Here is a 23,987-nt window from a genome sequence, read left to right as displayed (position 1 = left end):
ATGACTACTTTCATTTCCTAATCTGAACACCTGGTGTCTGTTTGTGGGAAACATCCTCTGGGGCTCAGGAGGACACCACCGAGGAGCTAAAGTGTACCGCAGACTAAATGTCAGATCTTCTGCGCCTGAATTCGGCTGACAAGTGAACTCTGTGACATGGAGTGCAAAAACATTGCATTCACTCGTCTATACTTAGAGGCGCAGTGGAGCTGCGTATGAGAGCGCCAGAGGACTGGGTCACTGGGCCACTTTGGGAAGCACACGGCTCGTTCACGGCTCATGGGACTGTGGGAATTAACCCAGTATGGACCGACACGTGCCACCAAACCCAACGCACCCCGGTGCTGAAGATCAAAGAAGCCCCCCCCCCCACACACACACGTAGCCCTGATGCCACGTGCACGCGCTTCCATACCCAGATGTCTATGGTCAATGCTGGTTGTGCAGAAAGCAGAGTCAGAAGAAATGTATTTATAGATGAATCATTTGAACTTATTGATAGTATTAATAGATATCCTGTGCAAACAATTGGTTGGTTTGCTGACGATTTTTACATTTACCTCTAAACCTTATCTTTAGCCCTTCGACTGCTTTCAGAGCCGAATACGAGAACAGACTTCCTTTGTAGATATGTACTAATGGCTTGAACTTTTTCATAAATATGTACAACAAAGTTGTAGTTTCAACCTTAACAGGAAAAAGAATGAATCCACAACCAGGGGTTTTGCCTCGGCTTGATGAACAGCTCAGTGCACACTTATCAGAGGTTTGCAGAGGTTTTGAATCATGCTCACTGCTTTTTTGGCTGCACCACACATACATGCACGCACGCACGCACGCACACACACACACACGCACAAACTTGCTCTCTTAAATCCATTGTCTATGCATTAGGCATTTAAAGTGTTTAGGAGCACTTGCATGTCTAATAGGTTTCGAGGCTGAAGGCTGCAGGGCTTTTATCAGTTCAAGGGCACTCAGCTCCTGGACAGGGCTGATATAACATTACCATCCCAAACTGACATTTCGGTATAAACACACATGGGCACTGAGACATACGCACACACAGCTGGTCGTGTGTGTGTGACCTTCTGACTTCGCCTCAAGCCCACAGCAAAGGCTGAAGTGATGTGTAAGCAGATCAGAAGCGTGCATCAGCTGGAGAGTGTTGATACATAGATGAGCTCGCCATCCTTCCTCCCTCTCCTTCAGATTCCCCTCTCCACCTCTCATCTATCCATGTCACTTCTCTTTTTCCCTACCGCTTCCCTCAGTGCTGCTTCCCATCTGATGGTTAATTCATAGAGCCTGCCTGAACACGCACCTTCTCCATTATTAATATAACATTAGGGAGACAGAGGGAGGAGGAGAAAGGAGAAGCAGAATCAGAACGGGAGGAGATGGCGAGTGGAGCGGGGAAAACATAAAGAGGAAAGAAGCAAGAAGGAGGAGAAGAAATTACGGACAGGACAGAAAAGGAGGGTTAAGGGCAAGTAGAAAAAGATAAAAAGGTGGCAAGGGAGACGGGCAGATTTTCCCCCAGCAGCTCCAGCACATGATGTAGGAGAAACAGTGAAGCTGGAGGAGAGTGACAGATGAGAATGGAGAGAATGTGTCAGGATGAGGAATATTGTGTGACACGTGATGCTACTGGGATGCACGCAAAGTCTCTCGTCCTGTGAAGAGAAGCAGAATGCAGGAGAGGGGGGAGGGAGAGAGGAATAGAGAGGGGGGGGGAAAGGGAGAAAGCGAGGCTCAGATGTGTCAGCGCTAATCACGTGACTGAGACTTCATCCTGGAAACATCTCCACACAAAACGTAGGCAGACGTGATTTTACGAGGCGAAGGTGAAAACGTAAGTGAGGCAAAGCTTCTAAAAAGATCCCGTCTGGGAGCTTTGTACAGTGAAGAGCAACATTTAACTGTATTCAGTGTATCTCAGCAGACACATGATGATGAACAACAGCGATAGTGGATGCAGCTGCCACTGTCACATTTCAGTTTCTTGATATTCTAACTATGAAAAACCGGGACAAGGTGTCCTCAAGGCACTCGGCCAGCTATGACTTTACACTCCACTTCCTGTAGAGCATCTTCATTCCAGAGTCCGGCTACCTCTAGGCGGTGCTGCACTGTTTTACAGTTTTTATATAGCATCAAAGATGAAAACAGATCAAATTTACTATATGGTAATAGTAAACATAAAAAGCCCACACGTAAGAAAGCACTGATCGTTTTCTGTGAAGGTTCACATTTATCTAGACTGTTTATCAGCAACTTGACTTGATTTTGTCTTCTTGAAAATTCCCTTCCCATTAGTTTTGGACATTAGTCATAATAGGGGGTCTCTAGAGCTTTAATGAGGAACGTGTCCAGCGCAACTCATACATGTGGAGCTGATTTATTCCATATTAATGCACTAGACAGTTCTTTAAAAAGTACCTTAAACCAGTACTTGAGTGAACACTGTTATATTACCTGTCTACATTTAAGAAATAAATGAAAAGCTTATGCATTCAAATACAATATTCTGTACTAGAAGCATGCAGATGGCCGAAGTCTATGAATGCAGTTTTCACAGTTCTTAGATTTTCAGTGTAATAAAAAACTTATTTTCACTTAAAAGATCCTCTGAGCACCATTTAATGGCCGTAGTGAGTTCGTATAACTCCCAGTTGCTGTAATACATTAGATGCACCTCACTGCTTGGGCAAGTACAAAAAACGTCAAAGCTTTTTTTCCCCCAAAATGTGTCAGTTAATCCTATATTCATTGTAAACAAATCATTCCCGGCTGTAATATGTCTTGACATTATTTAAGCGTGTTTAACACTGTGCTTTGGTACAAATTCCGAGAGTGAGAAACACGCAGTACCGCAGATTATATATGACCATAAAATGACTTTGACACAAAAGAAAATATATAAAATATAAAAAATAAATATTATCTCATGTGACAGCATCTTCCAGTGTCAGTGAAGTTCTAATACTGGTCACCAAATCAAATTCAGACAGAGCTCACAAATGTTTTTTTTGGCTTGATGCTTCTCCAAAAATTCCAAAATATATTTTAATTAATTCATGAACAGCTCCCTAGAAATAGCAGCAGTGAATAAAAATCTATACTTCATCAGCCAAAAGGCTTCTGATCTGCCAAATACTCCACTGTGGTCTACATGACATGATAACACTCACACAGAGGTCATCAAGCCAATTAACATGTTTACATCTGAATATGTTTTTGCATTGAGATCCAATGGAGAGATAAAAAGGCTGCATTTTTAATTAAGGGGAAACTGGCATCCGGTACAGAGTCCAATTTTATGTCTTGATATGTATTCATGCAGCACAGTGGAAAAACAACTACATCTCAACTGCATATTTATTATTGTCTTAGTGTACTGCAGACATATGCTAAAATGAAACCAGACAATAATAAATGTGTAACTGATTTTAACAATGATGTTAAAAGCCACAAGGTTTGTAATTAAGTATGTCATGCATAGAGTGATAAGATTACTGGTAGTGGTGGTGGTGACATATTCCAGATCATATCAGTATTCTGCCAAAATTAAATATCTGAGACAACAAAGCAAGAAATGTCTCCCCTTCATGGTGGGAATCAGTAGTGCAGGTGTGTTTTTGTCACAGCTCACAGATTAACTGGGGCGATACAAAGTGTTCTTCTTGTGCACACGCCCAAACACACGGGGACACAAGCGCAGGAATGCACCTGAACCCCAACAGTTGCACAGAGCAACACACACAAACATTCATGCTGCACAGAAACTAGAGACACAGAAACGCAGACAAAATAAGTCTCATAGGTCCCATATGCACAACTTGTAGGCGAGTCATTTATATACACTTTGCCTCCATGTCGTAGAGCTGAAGAAGGTCCGAGATCACAGCGTCGATGTCCGCTTTGGAAACGTACTCACACAGCACCTACAAAAACACGCACACAGACACACAACAGACTTCAGTCACACACCTGGTCTCGATAAACAGTGGACATCAAAGGTCCACACATCCATTTCAAATGACCTGGATTTGATTGCCTTGAGGACTGAAGCACAAAACCATAAAAAAATCCTGAGGTTTTTTACATTTGCATTTGGGTATTTGTACAATGGAACAGAGCTGTGTGCTTGCTGTCACAGCATGAAACAAATTTATGGACAAATCTAATCCAAAGAGTTCTGAATAGCTCTAAATTCTGAATGTGATCCAGTCATCCCACAGTAGTACCTGCACAATCTCAGAATGAATACAGTCAACAAGTCCTGTTAATTATAAAAGTTAACAAAGACAAAATTGCTTTATTAGTAAAAGGTTGCACCAATTAGATGACTCTTCTAATCATTTCTTCTATTTTTAGCAATGACCTTCTTTTTGCTATACAATAAGATGTGACCAGGTGGACATAACAATAGCCTATAGTTCATAGTTAATAGCTTCTTCACTCACTTGCTATCCGCGCGCGCACACACGCACACACACACGCAGGCACACGCACGCGCACAAACACTAACCCTAACTCACACACACACACACACACACACACACACACACACACACACACACACACACACACACACACACACACAGACACAGACACACACACACACACACACACACACACACATTCAATTAGTGCTCCCTCTTCACTGTGTAATTGTAAACACTTTGCAGCAAACACACACCTGCCACCACTCTTTCTCCCCGAGAGGCAGCTCCACTCCATAGCTGTTCAGTGCCAGATACAACGTTGCTATTGCAATGTGTTGCGGTTTGTGACGGATACTCATGGCTCCATGGTAACAGTCTCTAAGCAACGCCCAGGAAGTCTCAGCAATGGGGGTTCGAGACCAAGCATGGCGGTTGACCAGCGACTTTACAGACAACAGGTAGTGGAGTAAATACTGAAGACAGACAAAATAAAAGCAAAAGAAAAACACACATTATGCATCATAACTATGTGCACTAAACATGACAAATTCACATATTCACAGGTAAAGCACATCTTTTTCACACACTTTTCTATAACTTGCATTAGACACTTGATTCTTGCATCGCTGAATGCAAACATAATAAAACAAAGAAAGCAGACAAGGTAATTGAGGTCAGGTTATCCTGGAAACAAGAAGGAGCATTAAGGAAAAACACCTCAGATTGAAGGAACTTAACACACAAATACATTCTAACAACAATGACATCAGACAGTGAAAGTCAGACAAGGAGGCTCAACGCTAAACAGGGGGGACAGGAACCCTCGCATTTCCACCAACAACACATTCACCTACCTTGTGAGGGTGTTCAAAAGAGACATGGAAGTTGAGCTGTCGGAGGATGAGGAGCTCACACTGCACCACGCTGTCCCTCAGGTCCCAGAACTCCTTGTCACATTCTAGAGGAGTGCTGCCACTGTTGAAATACCTGCAAGGGGGGTGAATGCAGAGAAAGCTCAAGGTGACCACTCTGAAAACACATGACACAAAAAACATAAATAATGTTCCTTTAGTCTCATTGAGCCGCTTCAGGTCAACATTTTCTCATGGTGGAAGAGAGGCATGAATAAGACATAACTAACATACATAAATGCAGGGAAATATGAATCTATTTATTGATTGATTATTTAATAACACATTAGGACACGACAAGTGTACCCACAAACTCCAGAATGTTTATGATCCAATAAAATAAAACAGATACAAACCAAAAATTTGGATGAAGTTGGAACCAGAAAATATCTACTGGGTAATGCTCTTTAGCTTGACGAACAATTTAAATGATTCAGATTTTATGTCTGCCAATTAGATAACTGACTAATTGTTTTAGCAATAGTGTAAAACTGGATCATGTTCCTGGCAACATTCAGACACTGCCTGCTATTTGTGGCAGTGTGATGCAAACCAAAGTTACAAAGCAAGTTTATCTTTTCCAAGTCTGCTCTCAAAGTTCTTCAAAACACAACTTCTAAGGCAAAAACTAATACAGAACAGTGTCAGTGCTCGATGTTCATGACTGATGAAACATGTATAGTTAATTGGATAAAAGCAACAGCTTCATTTTTAGTAATGGTGCGTTGGTTTCCATGAGAACTAAAATACCATTGTAGGTATTTAAGTGGCTGGATGAGTGCAGCTTTCTCACAACTGTGGTCTGAAATGCTATCACTGATTCACAGAATATGGACATTTGATTTTCAACTGTTTAAAATCAATGTATAATTTCAGTGGGGTCATAGAGCTGCTGCAGGTGCTACGAACCTGTGGCTTACGTTGATGATGTCCCGGGTCCTGATGTGCTGCTCCTCTACTTTGCCAGCTAGATACACACAACTCATGGCCACCAGGTAGGGTTCATATGCACGTACGTTTACATGTTCAAAGAAACGGTGATACAAAGCACACGCTGTGGCCACAGGCACGGAGCGCATGCCCAGCTTCACTCCTGAACAGAGATGTAGACAACCTATGATAATGTGTACACTGACTAAAAAAGCCACATGGATGTTTTACCATTGTTTACTGAATTATTCACAAATCATTCCTCTACTGTCATCCATTGCAGATCAATTGACTTCCATTTTACTTATCTTTTTTGTATCAGGTTCAATTTCACTATTAAAGTAGACATGTACAATAAGTTTTGAAATCAATAAATACACTAAAGTCTAAGTAAGACGGATTACCGATGGACAACGTTCACTTACTGTACTAAATTAAGTACATCTAATTATCTAGACAAATCGTACCATAGAAAATTAAAGAATTTGGCTACTATTTATTGGGGAATGGTTATCCATTGTATACTAATTATCTAGAGTAGATACGCTGTTGTAAACACAACATGCACACGTTACCTGTTTCCATAATGAAGCGACAGACGCGAAAGTGTGTTTTCATGTCGCGTGCAGGATCGGACTCTGCATCCCCGCTGGAGTCGCTCCTTTCCGCCAGCTTCAGCGGTCCGGATCGGGTGGCAGACAGAAGAGATGACGGGCCCTCCATTACGACTGGGCCAACAGATGGCAAATAAATGCCTTGTTTAGTAAGCATACAGAAAGAGTCGACAAGCGGACAACTGACTAGTTAGGTAGCTACCTAGCTAGTTAGCACAGGAGAAGGGAGCTAGTTGGCGTATGGAGTCTACGCTAACTAGCGTTTAGCGCAAGAATTAAATTAGAACTGATTGTCGGGCTTTAAGGTACATCTACCGCGTCCCTACTATAAGCCCATCACTTAGAATGCAAACGGAATACTCTAGTTAGCAGGCCATCTCAACAAGCTTCAGTTTTCTCTCTGCTAGCATTGCCTCGCCAGGGACAGCTACCGGAAACAAAACAAGGTCTTTTCCGGATAACAATTTCAGAATAAATGTTAATCGTGAAAATGTTTGAGAAGGATTTAATCACGAATCAAATCACGAACAGTGTAACGTTAAAAGTATTCCTTAAAAAATACACAACGCCTCACAACATATTATATTGCTGTTTTTAAGAGGAAATAGACAGTTCGTGTCATTATGTTGCTAGGCAACGTATCAGCAACACAGACGAAGGCGATACAGACATGTCGTCCAGTTTCTCAGCAAATCAGGTAACTCACTCATCTTCATATCTACGGCAACATATTGTGTGTGCTCGTTACTCACACATAACCCAGTTTACACTTTGATCCTCAGTATGACAGTGCCTTCAAGTCGCACCGGCTGCAGAATTGGTGTGAGACCAGCGCTAAGCATTTCAAGGAGGTAACGTGCTTATAGGAGCACTGCTGTCATGGTGCATTGGTGACCCCTGATTAAACTCACAATGTGTCTATGCAGAGACCCGCTGCACATGAGGGTCACACCACCTTTGTTGCCAATGACAGAGGGCACCTACTCCCTGGTGTAGCAAAGGTGGGAGAATCGAACGCCGCCCATTCTCATTGAAGTGAGCTTTCTTTCACTGTCCGTCTGTGGCTCCACAGAGTGGCAGTGCGTGGCCAGACTACAAGGGCACCTGGGACCTCCCTGCTCGTATTCCAGCCCGCCACATCAACCCTACTGCCCGCTCTGCTCACGGTCTGAGCAGGCTGCAGTCCTGGGGCCTGGACCGACAGCACACTAGCAGGTCTCCACCACAGAGAGGCAGCAAAAACACAGAAGAGGATGTTGGCCTGAAGGTACAGTTACAGTCTGTTAAACACATGCATGAATCTGTGGGTTCTCATGTATTGCTCATGATTCTGGTGTTTTCATGTGTTTAAGAAATAGTCTATAGTGTTTTTTTACCTCTTCTGTGGATTAGGCAGACGCACCTATTTTCAGATATTTCTGACGTTTACCAAGTCTTTCAGACATGATATTTGCAGTTAATCTTAACAGTGGTCAACATCTTTACACTCTTCTAGTTTTAAGGCAAATACAACTTGTTTCTCAAGAATACAGATACTATACGTTTCCCCATATTACTGCCTACTGACATTATAATTTGTAGAGTTTATCTTTCCATATTTATTGTTTCCATATATTTCCATATATAGTCATTATTTTTTGTTTGTGGCAAAAAGGATAGATCAAGATATTTCAGAGATATTTCAGACAAGAAAGTTACTTCCTGAAAAAGCAGGCCAGTCTGTGGTGTCATCAACTAATGTGCCTCTTGGAGTGGAGACCTGAGCTAAAACCCTGTCCACCACAATGTAAATATTAATGTTGTGGATGAGAGGGACTGATGAACAGAAGGAGATGTTGTCACTCTCCTCCTAAACCCACTAACTAATTATTTATGAATTTGTAAGACTAAAGGATTGGTTAATTTTTATTACTTGAATTTCCCCAATATGATCTCACCGCTGTCAGATCAATGAGGGTACTTCTGGACCTGAGATAACTGCCAGCCAGAATAAGGAATCGCAGTCAGCCGCTATTGGATCTATCGATCACCCAGCTGAAGACAAACAAGCCACTGGAGCGTCTAGGAATGACAGGCCTCCGAGCCAATGCCCCGTGACTGAGGAGAAGCCAACTCCCAGAGCTGCTGCAGAGGAGGGAACCAATACTGATGCTGGCGAGGTGAGACCAGCGAGCAACGTGTCTGAGAAAGCAGCCAGCAAAAGAGCAAGGTCATGCTCCAAGTAGGCTCCAAGCGCTCAAATGTGTCTTCTTCTTATTTTGCTGATTGTACTAATAAAGTTTGCAAACGCTAAATCAAAAAAGTAAGTTCTTTGGCTGCTTTGACATCCATCTGCTCCCTGCTATTCCTCTGTGCTTATCAGCTGAATGCGTTACTGTTGCACTGACCAGCGTTTCAGCATCGCACAACACTGCAACACAACCAACCATTGTTCTCTTTCCTCTGGGAAAACAAAATTTGACTGTTAGTAGATGTGTGTCGCTGATTCAGCTGTTAGGTCAGTGTGTCTGTGTGACACACACAGTGAGGGCTTATGGCAAATAAATGTCTACCAAAAGTGAGGACATTTTGACAAAGTGAGGATATCTTGACCCGTCCTCACTTCTTTGAAGGTCTGTTTGAGGGTTAAGATGTAATTTTAGGGCTGAGGTTAGAATTGAGTTTTGGTTCGGATTAGAGCAAAGGTGAGACATATGCCTTTAGTTGTGATGGTTAGGGTAAGGGGCTAGGGAAGGCATTATGTCAATGGAGGTCGTCACTTTGGTGAAATTACAAGGATGTGTGTGTGTGTGTGTGTGTGTGTCTACAGAAAGTCAAGTCTGATCCATGTTGTCTTTATTTAAATAAAAATACAAATATAAAAAACACATGGAATTAATTATTGCTGATATATATGATACATTAATGTTTTATAAAGAGACAGAACACCACAGAGCGTGGTAATCATTTTCATAGCAGCTTTACATTTTTCTATAACCCTGAATTGTTGCATTGATAAAGAAGGCACTGAAGTCACAAGTTTAACCTCTAAGCTACGTCCAGCAGATGAAAAGTAATAAACATTGAGAGGAAGTTTCACACAGGTGTACTCTGCTTTGTTGTAATCCTGATTTTTTTAATAATCACCCAGTCCATCTGCCCAGCTGTGACCTTTATCATCAGACATGAAGAGAGAGAACTATAGGTTTTGTCCAACTCCTGAATCTCAAACCTCCCCTCCTTTAACACGCCTACAGACTGGAACTCCTTACAGGTCTTCTCTTTATCTTTGGTTATCACATCGTGGCCTAGCCGTACCTCTGCTGACACCAGAATGTCTTTGCCCCCTGACCCAGTCTCTACATATATCCCTGTAACCACTGTTGGATCTCTAAACACAACAGTCAGGTAAGACTGTATTTCCGGAGAACGTCCCCAGAAGAAGTCCTCCCCTGGATCCCAGGCCAGTTTAGGGTGGAACTGCTGGTATGTAGCCATATTCGAGTACACATCAGCTAGAGGATTGGTGTACAACCCTTCTTCAAAGTCCTTGTCCTTCAGCTTGTTGTATGTGCCTTGGAAAGAGGAAAAGGTCCCCATGTGTTGGAAAAGTGATGGTTTAATGAGCATTGGCTGTTTCTGAGTCAGCAGTTCTCGGAAGTGAGTCATCAACCAATCACAGGGCATTTCCTGATAAAAGAGAAAAAGGAAGCGAGCAAGGAGAGGGAGATCTGTGGATTTGTAGAGTTTCCCAATGTAGCCAAGAGCTGAGAACTCTAGCATTGCCCATGTTTTCCTGTTTGCCTCCAGCGTCTCAATGTGCCTCTTCATAGTTGTGAGGAAGTTTTTTGCGGAAAACACATCATCCTCCAGCTGGAGATAGTAGCGGCCAAGGCCGGCGCAGTAGTGGATCAGGAAGGAGTAATCTAGGTTCTGCTTGGAGCGAAATGATACCCTATCTTCAGCATCATTGTAGTTCCTCTTTATACCTGGAGGAGAACCAGAGACCATCAGTAATACAGCAAAACAAAAACATAATGAGTGTATCATCAATTAGAACAATCCTAGTGGTGTGCATGCTGTGTACCTCTAATAGGAGGATAGACATATTCTGGCACATGAAGGACCACCAGCTGGCCTTGCTCCAGCTCTGAGGGAAATTCTTTTTTGATCTCCTTCACAGTATCAACCTTCCAGTTGACATCAAAATCTGCAAGTAGCACTACCACCACCATGGAGTTGCGTTCCTCAGGAGACGATTGGGAGAAGAGCGACTTCAAGGTGGGGCTTAGGTAGCTGCCCTTTGTCCTCTTTATTGATGACATTCCTATAGATAAATATCCTGCAACAGATACAGGAAGTCTGAGAAGACTTTATATAATTCATGACAATGAGCCGTCATACCCCAATCTATTAAAACTTGTATAGATTATTACATTACTGTTACTCTAAGATATGCCTTAGTAATGACTTGATTAAAAAGTACAGCACCCAGAATGCACCAGCATGCCAGTAACAATGGCAAGCTTTTGTATTCGTTATCCGTTCACTGGTAAAATATCGCAAAAACAAAGTGACTGACATGACTAACAAAAAGTAAATTGTGTCAAAGAAACAGGAACTGACCGCCCACCAGGCCCATAAACTGATCTAAGATAACAGCAGTCATAGAAATAAATAGCCGGCACCTGTCCTACAAAGCAAAGACAACTTAGAGCGTCTGACTTAAATTAACATAAAACCGTGTTGTCACTGACTTTGCTGAGTGGATGGGGCTCCAGCAAGCAGCTCGTAGGACACGTTGAGAGGCAGCTGATTCCCCTGCTCCACCCAGGACTCCTTACTAACCAGCCTCTCCGCCTGCCAGGATAACTCATTTGGAACTGAATTACGAGGCCTTAAGCTCTGCAAAGCAACTTTTTGTTAGAATATATATACACAAGAACCAATACTCCCTTAAAGTCTCAATTTATACTTTGTCTGTATTGCACGTATATTTCCTTGTACATTTACTACAACCCTTGCTGTTTATGTGGCTGAGCACTCACAGTAAAGAAATCTGAGTGGATGATGAAGTACAATCCACTGATGAGAAGCGCCAATGACAAAAAAATATTTTTCTTCTTTAAACGAGGTGGCATCTCCTGTAAGAGAGACACACAAGATTTACATCTACTTTGAATTGATGTATAACTCAGTCAGCACAATACATAAATAATGACTCAGTAAACAATTTATCTGGTTAAAGTTTTAAAATGCAAGTGTATATATTTGCACCTAACTTGTAGCTAAATCTACCAGCTAAAACCACAATTGTGAAAGTTCAAATGTTTTAGAAAGACATTCATTCTGTGTTCTTGTCTTTCTGGAAAATAAGAAAAAGGTTTTCACTTATATATGTTATACTAAGTTCAGGAAGACCTTACAGAATAAAACAATGCATGCAAACAGAATTATATGGAAACTCTGACAAATAACTTATGAGCAGCCCTAAGCAACAGTGGTGGAAAAACAGTTTAATCAGAGGACCTACAGCAGAACCAGGCTTAGGGTGGGCAGACTTGTGCCTCCACTAGCGTGGTTATACTTGGGGGGGTGGGGGTCGAAATATCAACAGAACACTGGTGTTTATGATCTCAGCTCCACCCTGTGAGGCTGGGCTCAAAAGAGGAAAGCCTCTGTGTGAAGCAGTGCAGCTCAACTGCAGTAAGAACGACAGCCAGAGAAACCACAGTCTGCTCTGCATCTGCTACATTCAGAACATTACTCTGTAGACACTGGCTGCGGTCCCACTCCCATGGAGGCATTTAGTCTGCAGAATTCAACCAGAATTAGGAAAGGTGATGTAGGGACAAGAATCTCTCTCTGGTATCATTATAATGAAACACAACTGATAGCAGGAAACGACTTTGGAACATAATAGAGCAGGAAACTCATTTGACGGAGGCATGTGGTCTGTGAATCATGCCTTCTTTCCTGGAATAACTGCATTAACTGCATTAACAGCCTGTCATCGCAACCTGTTTAGTCTGATTTATGTATGGGAGCAGAGTGTGTGTAGCTACTGTAGATGCAGAGAAAGCATAATTAACTCCTGCCTACTGCTCTGTCTGATATGCTATTAAAGCTGGTTAGCTTGTGATCTTTTCACATTTCTATTGCCAGGTCTGCCCAAATATAATATTTACATGGGAATCTGTAATGGAAGCTACTAATCGAGTTAAGCTTCATATTAAAGTGCATAGTTTGTACTGTTTGCCTGTGCTTTCGTTCAATTATGACTCAGACGCCAGATAAGTTTAAAGTAAAGACAATGAAAAGAGGCAACATGGAAACACGATAGAATGACAAATAACGTGGTTTACCTCTAAATTTAGTTATAGCCAAGACCCCCCCTCTGCTCCACATGCTTTAGTATTTACAGACTTCAGTCTCTCTCAAGAATGTCTGTACCTGTCTGTAGGTCAGTCATTAACCACGAGGCCTCTCAGTTTCAGATGAATAAGTAAATAAGACATCCCGTCAGGGCGTCGATGACAGAAGGTAGGGGACGTCAACCTGGCTTTAAAAAGCAAAGTGAACGCCAGCTTTTTGACGAGCACACAGTGGAGGAGCCCTGGTGTTGAATAACCACCAGTAACAACCCTGATGGAGGCAGCGTGGGATCGGTGGGTAAGAGGGGGATGCTCTTCCTCCTCTGGTGAAAAGCGAACCAGCACAGGGGTCATAACGTGTCAACAAGGACGCACTAATAATAGACCAGGCCCCTCGTCTATAATTAGCTTACTACTGGCGCTCCCTAAATCATAATAGTATTCAGCAGCTCAACCCTACAGGTGAGTTTTCACATAGAAGCGTACGGTACTTAACACGTAACTGTGGGTGATATTACTAGCTTAGAATTACCATTAAACTTCGCGTTGATGATATCAGTAACCTCGGTTCCGACCTCTCAGTTAACTTTGTTGTTGCTCGGATCAACAGCTTCTAACCGCTGTTAAACGCTGCATTACACTTAACGCCAACGAGGGGCGACCTGGCCGGGGTCGGGCTAAGGTACACGCGCCCCAGTCGTTGCGCAGCAACAAATGTGTCCGTAGGTCCGGCGCCTACGTGTGTCATTAATAAATAATACCAGTCGAGACAACGTTTAAAGTGGCGAACGGGACCCCGGCGTGAACGGCCGCCGCGTGACGAAGACGAAGGCGACGGTTAAAAGTGTCCACTCACCCCCGGTGTCGGCGCAGCTCGCCGCGCGGAGCCTCGGCGCCAGCGGCTCGGGCTTTTGTACTTATACGGACCGGAACCGCGACACGACAGAACACGCTCGCTCGGTTACGTGTGAAACCATCAGCGGTGACTCATTCTGCTTCTTATCGCGTCCGCCGCCGCCGCTGAACGCAGTCGCGACGCGCGTGCGAACTGCCAGTTGGCCGCGCCTCCACGCGCGGCGGCTGTGGCGTCATTGTTTGGAAACATCCAACCACCTGCCTCGCATTCACAACGAAGGCATTTCCAATCCTGCCCTCGGTAAACACTGACAACATTGCAATTCAAATATTTATTAATTATTAGGATTAGTTATTTAATAATTCTCTTGTCTGCATTGCTTTCAGTTTGCTCGTTAACCTCCAGTGTAAACATCTGTGGCACACAGCTGTATAGTCCACTGGTGTCTTAACGTGATGAACTGACAATGATTCATATTGCTTTTTAGTTGACAGGTCTCTGTCTAGTTGTGGAGTCAACTGAATCAAGACCTTCCACCTTATCCACCTTTATGATGAGCTGCTTGCAGTCATTCTTATCTCAATCGGGCCAAGATCCAAACTAGGGGTTCTGAACCTGGTTCACACAGAAGCTGAGCTATAACTATATAGACAGCATAGATTGGTATGGTCTAACTAACTGAACCCTGATGCAAATGAAAACCTATGAGGGCAAACATCTTTTCAGGGCTGGGTACTCCTGATCCAAAGTGAACTCTTTCATTTACTAAATATGGCTCAATAAATAGCAAATGCATTCTCCTTACAGGCTTTGAATACTTCCCCTTCACATTAGTTCAGTCATGCTATAGGTCTTCAATGACTTTGTTACATTACTTGCAAAAGGTGTATATTATGTGAACTTCCACAGTCATATATTACAGAACAACTTAGTTCTGCAGGAAATAAGTATGAATAGTGATTGTCTGAAAAAAAAATACAGAAGTGTTTCTTTGTCTTCATATATGTTCATGCATGCAAATTTAAGAGGCCAGTGTGTGTAGCACAGTGGTCAGGATGGAGAGAAACCCCTTCAAAGCCTCGTCATCTCTCGGTTGCTGCTTAAGAGTCACTTTTACACGCTCCTCTTCTTCTCTTTTCCTGTCCGCCGCTCTCTCACTCCCCTCCGCTTGCTCCTCCTCCTCCTTGTTTTCTCTGCCCTCGGCCAGTGTTTCTCCGTCGCCCGTGCCTTTCACCCCCCCAGGGTAAAGCAGCTCGCCTAGTATGAGTGTGCTTTGGGGTTTGCTGGCAGAACACGCATACTGGGTGTTTGTGTACAGGTAGACTCTCCAGGGGAGTGTGTTTGGTGGCGTAAAGGCCAGTGTCTGGATGTTGACCAGCTGCATGGCTGCGTGAAGACTTTGTGGGGAACAGTGAGGCACCGCAGGGCACTGGACGTGTTCTTCCAAACATGCATAGTCCTCATCTTTCATTTGTTCAACACCTAAACACAGCAAACAGACAAGTCAGTGATCTGTAAATGTGTCAGCATTACTTTGACTGGTTTTCTGTGTGGCTCCTGAAGCCAGGATATCATAAACACCTGTGTTTTGTGTTGCAACACAGCACACAGTGACAACACAGTGACAGCAACAGCGCATGTGTCTGGAACATTCAAAACTGAATAGGAGCATACTTAGGACACGCAAGTAGTTATTTTCTGCCAGGATGTTCTGTTGCACATCGGTATGAATGTGACGTCTACAAAATTGGCAACTGTCCTGAATGCTTAGCACTTGCTACTAGTCTTTGTCACTGTAGAATGCTGAGAATGAGTGACAAATAGTAATCATGATTTTATAAAACCCTGTGGAAAGTCCCTTCCAAACAGTGCAATATTTCCCACAGATACAAAATGGATGTACAGTATAAGCACAGTAGTTGACTAATTGTGCCTTTTTCACACTGCTTTTATGTTTATATGTCAGATCAGTTTGCTCCCTCCAACCACAACCTCAGACTCAGAATAGGAAGCTTTGAGGATGGAAATATCTCTCATGTGCCCAGATTGTTTACAGTATGACCTCCTTCCATTTAATTACCTTGATCAGCATGCAGAGCCTGTCGCTGCATCCACAGGCGCTCAAACTCCTCTGGGCTGAGAGCCGGGGAGAGGGACAAACTGAGGTGGGCCGTGACATTGGAAGCCAGGACATCAGCAGAGGAGTCTGTACTGTGCAAATCTAGACATGACACAACCGGAGAATTAGCTAGAGAGGACGGTAAAAATGTGAGGAAAGGCTGCAGGTGGTGTCTTTAACTTGGGTCATACCAATATATGTCAACCATTACGTAGGCAATGATCAAGAAGTTGGATATATGTATTTTAATTCCTATTGGAAAGAATTCTAATCTGTAAAGCTACTGTAAATAATTTTTCCTTAGTCCATCATCTTATCCAGTTTTATGCAACCCCTAACAACCCAGCTGCATCTTTATAATGAGGGCACTGCACAGATAGACAGTGGACACACAATGAAGTGTAAAACAGCTAATTTTCTGAAGGATATTCACTTTATGTTTGGCAAAAGGAAAAGCAGCGAGGCCACAGCCAAGACACGACAGTGATTTTAATAGCTTGTTAAATAAAAGCTCAGGGGCTCAGAGAATTTATTTCCTGACAACCTGTTCACCAACATATTCACCTGTCACATTCTGCCCTTTTCCTGTAAAATGAAATAAAACCTCTCAGACTTACCGGAACGAACCTCCTCAACTCGGCTACAGTTCAGTGTTTCCTGGAGGTCGGTTTTAGGCCCGGAGTCAAAGGGCACATGTTCAGGGCTTTCTCTGGTTGTGGACTCTGCCTCTATAGTACCAAGCCTCAGAGGCTCCAGAGTGTTAAAGCTGCATGCCCACTGGCTCACAGGATCAGCGGGACGGCCAATTAGAACACCCAGAGAAGGGTCTGACCTCCGACCTTGGAGGACCTTTCGTGTCTCTTCTATCCCACAATGCAACAGGCGGTAGTAGAGAAGCGCCTGGTCACGTACGCACATGTCGGTTTCCTCCTCTGAAAAACAAGAGCTTTAACCTTGACATTTACATTTACCCCCCCCCCCCCCCACACACACACACACACACACACAGGCTACTACCTATGCAGTAATGCAGCAGTCTTCCAAGCATGTCCTGTGTCTCTGCAGGTCGACACAAAAACAGCCTTGTGGTGGCTGTCAGCAGCTCCATCTTGACGTCCAGAGAGGCCTCGCTCCTCACTCCATCAATAAAGACCTCTAATGTGTAGGGAGCGCTGGACACTCGCTCCCCGTACACGCCCAGCAACCATAGCAAGGCCTGCTTGCCCTAAAAAAGGATGAGCACAGGATTAAAACCCTGTTGTGGACACCCAGTCAGTTGATCAGATCTCGCCTCAGCACCACACCAGCGCCACAATGCCTGATATTATTTGCATATTTTCTGTCAATTGCAACCTTTTATGATGCAGCAGAATCTTTTCTGAGCTGCAGACCAACAGAGTAGCTGTTTCCAGGTTCATCAAGTTACTCTTCAGAGTATGAATGAGTATTAGCTTAATTATACGCAATTAAAATGGGGTTGAATATCAACCTTATATCTAGACAAAGCTATTTTTATAAATAAAAGCTCAGAAATGAAAATAAAGACACACATTTATACATAATTAAAATGTGTTTGAAGGTAAATCTATGAAAGGCAGTAAAGAACTAACAATAATTCCAAGTACGTGTGTAAAACAGCCTACTGTTCCGTGTAATGTGTAGTTAGGTGAGTCAGTCTACCTCTTTATTCTAGTTTGAATTTACCAAAAAGCATTGGCAGAAATGTGGAGGAAGTCACATCTAGTCCACCTACGTTCTCACAACACAACAGCAAGGGTGTGACAGAAACCAGGTCAATGTCTAGGGCCAAATGCAAATGCAAAAGTTTTTATAGACAAGCAGAGGTCATGAAAGAAAGTAAGGAACTGTTAGTTTACAGGAAATTTGATTTGCATTACATCTAACAGTAAATTTGTCACATTCATCTACATGAAATGGCATCGCCACCAGTCAGGATTTAGAGCTTGTTTTATGCACATGAAAGTGAAAAAACTGGTTTAGTGAAAACCACACACACTATAGGGCTATTCAAATTCTACAACGGACACAATCCTAGATGGTTGCGTCATCCTGAAACAGGGTGATGTTAGTTCAGCACCTTCTTCGAGGTACTTTTGAGATACTATGTCAGGTTCAGAATTTTACACCTGTGCCAAAACAATGTATTAAGTGTATGTTTTCACAGCTTCAAACCTTTACCAGTAAAATCATTAGAATTATAATTAGAGGTAATTAAATGAAGCTATCAAGTCATTTTGAAAAATAAGCTCACTTTTTCCACTGATAATGTAGCATATTTAGAGCATATTTATGATATATGGAGGTATATAGGCAGTGTATGATTCTGTTTAGGCGGTGTCAGCACAGGCCTAACCTGACTATCCTGCAGCATCTCCTCACAGCCTTCCAGAGCCACACACACAGTGTTGCTACACTGCGGACACACCCAAACCAGATCACGCAAGGTTTGCACCACAGCTGTTGGTGAAACAGAGACAGTGTCAACGTTAGTCATAAAACAGAAAAAAACTGCTGCAAGCCATGTGTGGTTACTGTACAAATTCTACCAGAGGTGATGTTCTCTTGTTTGAGCCCCAGCAGCCCAGTAAGGATCTCTAAACATCTGTCACTGTAGCTTCGTCCAATGCGCCCTACAACCAATACAGAAAGAATAAGAAAGACATTAACGAGGCAGGAAAAAAATACAGAAATGACATCACCATTTCTTTACCATGTTCTAGTTTCTGTTCTACAAATGTGGTGAGGATATTTTTGAACTTTGCAACACAAGGAAGACAGCCAGGCAGAGCAGTACTACCGGTATCAGTCAGAGGCGTTTGATAAAAACGTGTTTACCTATGGCTGCTATTGCAGCCTGAGCAGTGTCAGAGTTGACATCAGTGCAGTATCCTTTAAGTTCGTCCAGTAGCATTGCTACATTCTCATCATTCACCAGCTCCACCAGCACCTGCAGATACATCAGATATTAAAGTGCTTGGCTGCTACCGCTAATCTTAATCTTACAGTTGATTTGTGATGCAGACCTTATCAGTTTATTAGGTCAGGTATGAAATGTGTGGTTTAGTGATTTACAGCAGATTCACATCTGTGTCACGATGCTGTACACAATAGACATGCTGGATGGATGAAGCCAGGTCAGAAGCTTTGTTTGGGGTTTGAGATAGCTGAAGTGAGGGCAAAACATGAACTGGGTGAAATGGAATTAAGAAAAAAGCAAAACACTAAGTGGAATAGGCATCACCTGCATCTTCCTTTGCTTGATGTATGCTGGCTCAGCATAGCTACAGAAGAAACGCTTGTAGTGTGCGCTCAACAGGCCAGGGACAGAACGCAACAGCAGCTGAAAGACAAAGCCATAACATCATTACTCCAAATGTTACCAAACATTTAGAGCACAAAATTGTCCACTGACAGAGACCTTCGTGAATTAATATAAGTAACGTGATGCAGTAAAGAAACCTGAATACCTCCCACTGACCTGTATGTGGCAGAGTGCGGTGAACCTCATCTCTCTGGATGCGCTGCCACAGGCAGCGAGCAGGGGTGCACACACTCGCTCCAGAGCCGCCAGGCTGACAGCTGGAAGGCCGGAGCAGAGGCTGAGAAAGAGGCTGAGTGTGGCGGCCATGACTGGAGGGTGAGGGCTGACCAGGGAGGCGTCCAGCAAGGATAGGATGTCAAAAAGCTCGTCCTCTGACTGAGGCCGGTAGCGCCGGAGGACGCTGAGCACCTCGCACTGGCCCCAGATGTCACACTCCTTCAACCTGCGAGGACAGAGGGACTTCAGCCTCATTACATAGGACACAACTTGTCTTTTGTTCAGGTTAAAACATTTAGACATTGTCTCTGAAACAAACAAAGTCACTCCTGCAGATTTGAGTGATCTGCAGCAGTGGATCACATCTTTGAATATAATTTGATTAAAAGCACCCACTCTTCTTGTCCATTCCTGCTCTGTTCTACAAAGCCTGATATGTTGTTTACCGCCATGGAAACATGTCAGTATTATTTATTCATGGTGATGAACCCATGTGGTGTATTTTCTCTCCTACGCGCACACACAGGCGCACACACACAGCCTTGGTGAGACAGCCTTCGACCAGCTAATAGTCCTGTACACACCTTTTCGTAGAACCACATACATTAAAATAATTTAGACTAGATAGAAAAACATTACAGTAGGATGACATTACGCATGATTTTAGAGTTTTAAAAAATCATTGTATAAATGAATACCGTTTAGTTTACTACAACCTTCTTGTTACAACAAGAACCCAGTCCAGCTCGTAAAGTACAGCTTCAGCTTCCGATGCACTGGATTTGGCTTGTTAATCAAAGTTTTATTTGCCTCTTAACTGAACTATATTTTCCATAAAATGAGGACTCTGCATGTTGAACTAATGTCCTGCAGCTTAGCTGTGCTCACGGTGTAATTAGATACAGCCTGGGTAATGAAGCTTTAATGTCACCTCTATATTAAGCCCAGCTTCAAAAAGCTGGAAATGCAACGCTTTAAAAACATTTCCTCCAGCACTGAAAGGATTCTAGAGAAATCTGTTTGACATCATCATCTTTCAGTATGTCTCACTTGATGTAATGTTTCTTGGTAGAATGGGTTTACACAGAGAATTGGATAATTGAAGAGCAAAGCGTTTGTACCAGTTTGATTTACTGCCCTTACATGAACAAACAGGCTCATGGTTAAAGCTCTGACAAAACAGTTAATACTAATGACAAAAGAAGAACACAGGGATCCTTTCTCCTGACGAAATATAAAACTATTCTATTCTGTAGACTTTACTCTAATACCTTAATGAAAGCTTTATTTACTTCAGTAGTCAACCAGTATTTCTACACTGTAGTTGTAATATTTTTATGTAGGTGGAACATCCAAGTACTTTGCATATAACTGCTTTCTAATCAACTTTTTAAAATTTATTACAAAAACATGTCCACTTTAACTTGTACTTGTGTGTAAAGATATAGAATCTACATATGTAGAGCATGCAGCTCATGTAGAGACACCATTTTGGCACCTGTTGAGGAGGTGATGGGTGATAGGTTTGTTGATAGCCACTCCTCCTTCCTCTTTCAGGATCTCCTCCAGGGCTCTGAGGCAGTTCACCATCACCACCGGATCTGGGTCCCTTAGCAGACTGTACAGCTCATTCACCACCGCAGCATCTGGACCCATCATGAACAAAAGGTTTGTTGCCGTTTTAGGAGGGCACAATGCAAAACAATAGAAAATGTAGTTCATCTTCTATCATCTATCTGCCACTGAAGCTGCATTGTCTCAGAGGAGACGTCACAGAGCAGAGCGTGGTGAAGATGACAGATAAGATTTTGCAATATGGTACACTGCCACTGTGACTTCACCCACCTCCACCCATTTATTACATTACAACATTTATTACTGTTCCTAAAGACAGACATTTGATTTTCCTTACTATGAACTTGATCTATCTATGTTGTTGTTGCTATTGTGTTGTCATTTTTACAGTTTGATTTCTAACCCTTACATGCATCTACTTTACAAACACTAATGACTCTGATTAAACCCACATATTCAACCCAGTCTGTTTTAGAGCAAGGTTTATCTCTAAAAGACAGTTACCAACAAACAGAGAACTGAAAAAAAGAAAGCCATCAATCATGATACCTATCTCAGAACTGGGCTGGAGATTATGCAGTTTGGCCCAGCCAAGCACAGCCACCCGCCGTACACAGGCTGCTCTGTCCCTGAGGCCTGCTGCCAGAGGCTGCTCCACATACTCCACCAGACTAGGTAACCTAGGACACACACACATACACACAGTCCAAAATCTAATCATCTGCTTATCACACATTGACCTGAGGGCTTGTACAGATGAGCACCTCACCTGAGATTTGTCATGTTCCTCAGAGCCAGGCTGCGAACCATGGGATTCGGATCCTGGCAGTCTTTCCTCAGGGTGTTGATGACCAGCAGAGACAACTCTGGGTTCAACGTGGCGTAGGAACACAGGAAGACATAGACCAGTTTCTTCTGGACTATGTCTACTGTGGCACATGCTTTGACCATTTCACTAAACACGCCTGACACATCTACACCCTGAGACATCAACCTGAGACAAAAAGGAGAGGGCAGAAAAACGTTACGTATATGAAATTTTGCACAAAAGAAGGGGAAAGGACAGGAGGCAGATAAGTGAAGAATTTAACAGCAGAGAGATTCCAAGAAGGATAAGAGGGAAATAAAGAGCATGTAAGTTAAGAGGCCCACACAGAACAAAAGGAAGATCTGGCGAATTATTGTTTATTATTATTACTGTTAACACTGAAAGTGAAATGTGGTGAAAGAAGAGGCGCAAATGACATGTTTGACATGAAACATAAACTTGGCATGCTAAGAATCATAGAAACACTTGCCACTGTTAAAGGAAAGGATCAACACTGTACATGTACATAAAAGATATGTGAGCAATACGCTGCTTTCTAGAATTAATTGCAGATAAGGTCCTTTATCTAGAAACTGCAGGAGCTAACAGCAAACACAACCAGGTGTTTTTCTAAAGATAAATCCTTTGTACTTCAAGGAAACCATGTTTCTAAGAGTTGCACAAACTTACTGTGGTGGAAACAAACCACAAGACACATAATTCAGTTTGTTTTTTTAGTCTATGATTTCTTAGGATTCATGTAGAGCACCGAGGAGGCTGTGTAACATGATACGACTGCTTTTTAGCGGAACTTCAAGAGAGCGATTGCATCATCAAATGGGTGTGATTAAAAATGCTTCACTATATTGTTTGAGTGTTATTTTCACTGTTTGTACAGTACGTCATAATATGTACTAAATTAATTCATCAACGTAAGCATACTGGCTTCCCTGTCCATTGTAATACTAACACAGAAGATGCTGCTGTGTTTCCTGTTGCTGCTGCTTGAACGTTCACACCCACCACTTTAGCAAAGTAGGAGCCTTGAGTGAACCCTGCTGGAGGAAACCTAATGCTGTGGGCCTCACATGGTTACTGCTATTAACTAACCAACTGTTTCACAACTGCTTTAGACACCAAATGTTTCTATATCCAGTAACTCTTTGCAAACTGCTTTTGTACACATTTTCGTGACATAATCCGATCTGATCGGTTTCAATATAAGCAGCACCAACTCAAAACCAAGTTGTGTCTCTAAGGAATAGCTGGTCACTCGTATGAAAGCCTCGGTTTCCGGGGTGCGGGAGTGGGAGAACGGCGAGCAGCGTGTGTGTGACCTGCCTGATCACTTTGAGGACGGTGTTTCTGTAGCGCAGCTGGTCGGACTGGACGTTAGGGTTCGCCAGGGCTCTCCTCAGCTCCCGCACAGTGTCCTCGCTCCCCAGATACGGCATGGCGACCGCACACTGTCCGCACCAAACACGCAGCTGTTAGAATGTCTTATTCAACAACACAACTACTACCTTTTAAATCAAATTAACAGTGAACGAATAATATTACCGTTAAGCGCTTCAAATACAGTATTTCATTTAGGCTTGTTTACATCTGTGGACTTCCGCCTTCGTCTTCTTCGTATGTTTTGGCATCTGCATTAAACTAAATGCTGCCCCCTACTGGTTGCCAACAATACAACCTACACTAGCAAAAATCTAACTAAAAATGTATTTAAGTACAGTTAAGTAAAGTTCCTACTTTATACTAAGTAGTAAAACCGCAAGGACCTCAAGCTGCAAACTGTTTTGGACTGTAGA

The 23,987-nt window shown here is 42.9% G+C and overlaps 4 protein-coding genes and 1 long non-coding RNA gene across 11 annotated transcripts; 2 read left to right on the top strand and 3 right to left on the bottom strand.

Annotated features, from left to right (window-relative positions):
* Positions 1-2,385: 2,385 nt before the first annotated feature.
* On the bottom strand, positions 2,386-7,815 carry ccnq (cyclin Q). Of its 2 annotated transcripts, XM_029157051.3 has the most exons (6): positions 7,659-7,815; positions 6,868-7,020; positions 6,272-6,455; positions 5,306-5,438; positions 4,706-4,924; positions 2,386-3,947 (listed from the first exon to the last, which is right to left on the bottom strand). In XM_029157051.3, exons 1-6 carry the CDS (start codon positions 7,660-7,662, stop codon positions 3,858-3,860), a joined length of 783 nt encoding a protein of 260 aa, XP_029012884.1. In that variant the 5' UTR covers positions 7,663-7,815; the 3' UTR covers positions 2,386-3,857. The 2 variants fall into 2 exon arrangements, with proteins under 2 accessions (XP_029012884.1, XP_029012881.1); XM_029157048.3 differs by lacking the exon at positions 7,659-7,815 and having other exon boundaries at positions 6,868-7,063.
* Positions 6,919-9,999, top strand: cfap126 (cilia and flagella associated protein 126). Of its 4 annotated transcripts, none has more exons than XM_029157055.3 (6): positions 6,919-7,055; positions 7,540-7,603; positions 7,689-7,757; positions 7,833-7,907; positions 7,979-8,173; positions 8,853-9,999. In XM_029157055.3, exons 2-6 carry the CDS (start codon positions 7,577-7,579, stop codon positions 9,129-9,131), a joined length of 645 nt encoding a protein of 214 aa, XP_029012888.1. In that variant the 5' UTR covers positions 6,919-7,055; positions 7,540-7,576; the 3' UTR covers positions 9,132-9,999. The 4 variants fall into 4 exon arrangements, with proteins under 4 accessions (XP_029012888.1, XP_040927510.1, XP_029012887.1 ...); XM_041071576.2 differs by having other exon boundaries at positions 6,960-7,100; XM_029157054.3 differs by lacking the exon at positions 6,919-7,055 and adding an exon at positions 7,214-7,352.
* zgc:101663 (alpha-1,3-mannosyl-glycoprotein 4-beta-N-acetylglucosaminyltransferase C) lies at positions 9,725-14,302 on the bottom strand. 3 transcript variants are annotated; one of them, XM_055510381.1, is made up of 6 exons: positions 14,116-14,302; positions 13,339-13,447; positions 11,934-12,029; positions 11,643-11,790; positions 10,973-11,227; positions 9,725-10,874 (listed from the first exon to the last, which is right to left on the bottom strand). In XM_055510381.1, exons 3-6 carry the CDS (start codon positions 12,024-12,026, stop codon positions 9,982-9,984), a joined length of 1,389 nt encoding a protein of 462 aa, XP_055366356.1. In that variant the 5' UTR covers positions 12,027-12,029; positions 13,339-13,447; positions 14,116-14,302; the 3' UTR covers positions 9,725-9,981. The 3 variants fall into 3 exon arrangements, with proteins under 3 accessions (XP_055366356.1, XP_029012394.1, XP_029012395.1); XM_029156561.3 differs by having other exon boundaries at positions 13,339-13,443; XM_029156562.3 differs by lacking the exon at positions 13,339-13,447.
* On the top strand, positions 13,457-23,042 carry LOC114858891 (uncharacterized). Its single transcript, XR_003786437.3, has 4 exons — positions 13,457-13,721; positions 21,351-21,461; positions 21,927-22,043; positions 22,161-23,042. It is a non-coding gene; the product is annotated as an uncharacterized LOC114858891 (long non-coding RNA).
* ap4b1 (adaptor related protein complex 4 subunit beta 1) lies at positions 14,432-23,858 on the bottom strand. The gene is made up of 14 exons (XM_029156560.3): positions 23,737-23,858; positions 23,518-23,642; positions 22,138-22,362; positions 21,918-22,048; positions 21,292-21,439; positions 19,734-20,019; positions 19,497-19,595; positions 19,091-19,202; positions 18,802-18,885; positions 18,609-18,712; positions 17,252-17,459; positions 16,852-17,166; positions 16,196-16,336; positions 14,432-15,597 (listed from the first exon to the last, which is right to left on the bottom strand). The coding sequence occupies exons 2-14, from the start codon at positions 23,628-23,630 to the stop codon at positions 15,137-15,139; spliced, it is 2,427 nt and encodes an 808-aa protein (XP_029012393.1). The 5' UTR covers positions 23,631-23,642; positions 23,737-23,858; the 3' UTR covers positions 14,432-15,136.
* Between the last annotated feature and the right edge of the window lie 129 nt (positions 23,859-23,987).

This window comes from Betta splendens, chromosome 7 (assembly GCF_900634795.4).
Source record: "Betta splendens chromosome 7, fBetSpl5.4, whole genome shotgun sequence".
In the NCBI taxonomy this organism is placed as follows: Eukaryota; Metazoa; Chordata; class Actinopteri; order Anabantiformes; family Osphronemidae; genus Betta; species Betta splendens.
The sequence above is the reverse complement of the archived record's forward strand: the minus strand, read 5'-3'. Positions and strand labels throughout refer to the sequence as shown.

What these genes read in the sequence shown, in the direction of transcription:
- cfap126 (XM_055510382.1), top strand. Translation starts at nt 7,530, where the DNA reads ATGTTGCTAGGCAACGTATCAGCAACACAGACGAAGGCGATACAGACA. An exon ending in CCAGTTTCTCAGCAAATCAG is followed by an intron (nt 7,604 to 7,669) that starts GTAACTCACTCA and finishes CACATAACCCAG; the next exon opens with TTTACACTTTGATCCTCAGT. An exon ending in GCGCTAAGCATTTCAAGGAG is followed by an intron (nt 7,758 to 7,832) that starts GTAACGTGCTTA and finishes GTGTCTATGCAG; the next exon opens with AGACCCGCTGCACATGAGGG.
- ap4b1 (XM_029156560.3), bottom strand. Translation starts at nt 23,630, where the DNA reads ATGCCGTATCTGGGGAGCGAGGACACTGTGCGGGAGCTGAGGAGAGCC. An exon ending in ACAAGAGAACATCACCTCTG is followed by an intron (nt 18,713 to 18,801) that starts GTAGAATTTGTA and finishes TTTCACCAACAG; the next exon opens with CTGTGGTGCAAACCTTGCGT. An exon ending in AGTTGAGGAGGTTCGTTCCG is followed by an intron (nt 16,337 to 16,851) that starts GTAAGTCTGAGA and finishes TGTCATGTCTAG; the next exon opens with ATTTGCACAGTACAGACTCC.
- ccnq (XM_029157048.3), bottom strand. Translation starts at nt 7,063, where the DNA reads ATGCTTACTAAACAAGGCATTTATTTGCCATCTGTTGGCCCAGTCGTA. An exon ending in TCGCTTCATTATGGAAACAG is followed by an intron (nt 6,456 to 6,867) that starts GTAACGTGTGCA and finishes ATCTCTGTTCAG; the next exon opens with GAGTGAAGCTGGGCATGCGC. An exon ending in ATCATCAACGTAAGCCACAG is followed by an intron (nt 5,439 to 6,271) that starts GTTCGTAGCACC and finishes CCCCCCTTGCAG; the next exon opens with GTATTTCAACAGTGGCAGCA.
- zgc:101663 (XM_055510381.1), bottom strand. Translation starts at nt 12,026, where the DNA reads ATGCCACCTCGTTTAAAGAAGAAAAATATTTTTTTGTCATTGGCGCTT. An exon ending in TCCACTCAGATTTCTTTACT is followed by an intron (nt 11,791 to 11,933) that starts GTGAGTGCTCAG and finishes GTTGCTTTGCAG; the next exon opens with AGCTTAAGGCCTCGTAATTC. An exon ending in AGCCCCATCCACTCAGCAAA is followed by an intron (nt 11,228 to 11,642) that starts GTCAGTGACAAC and finishes TATCTGTTGCAG; the next exon opens with GATATTTATCTATAGGAATG.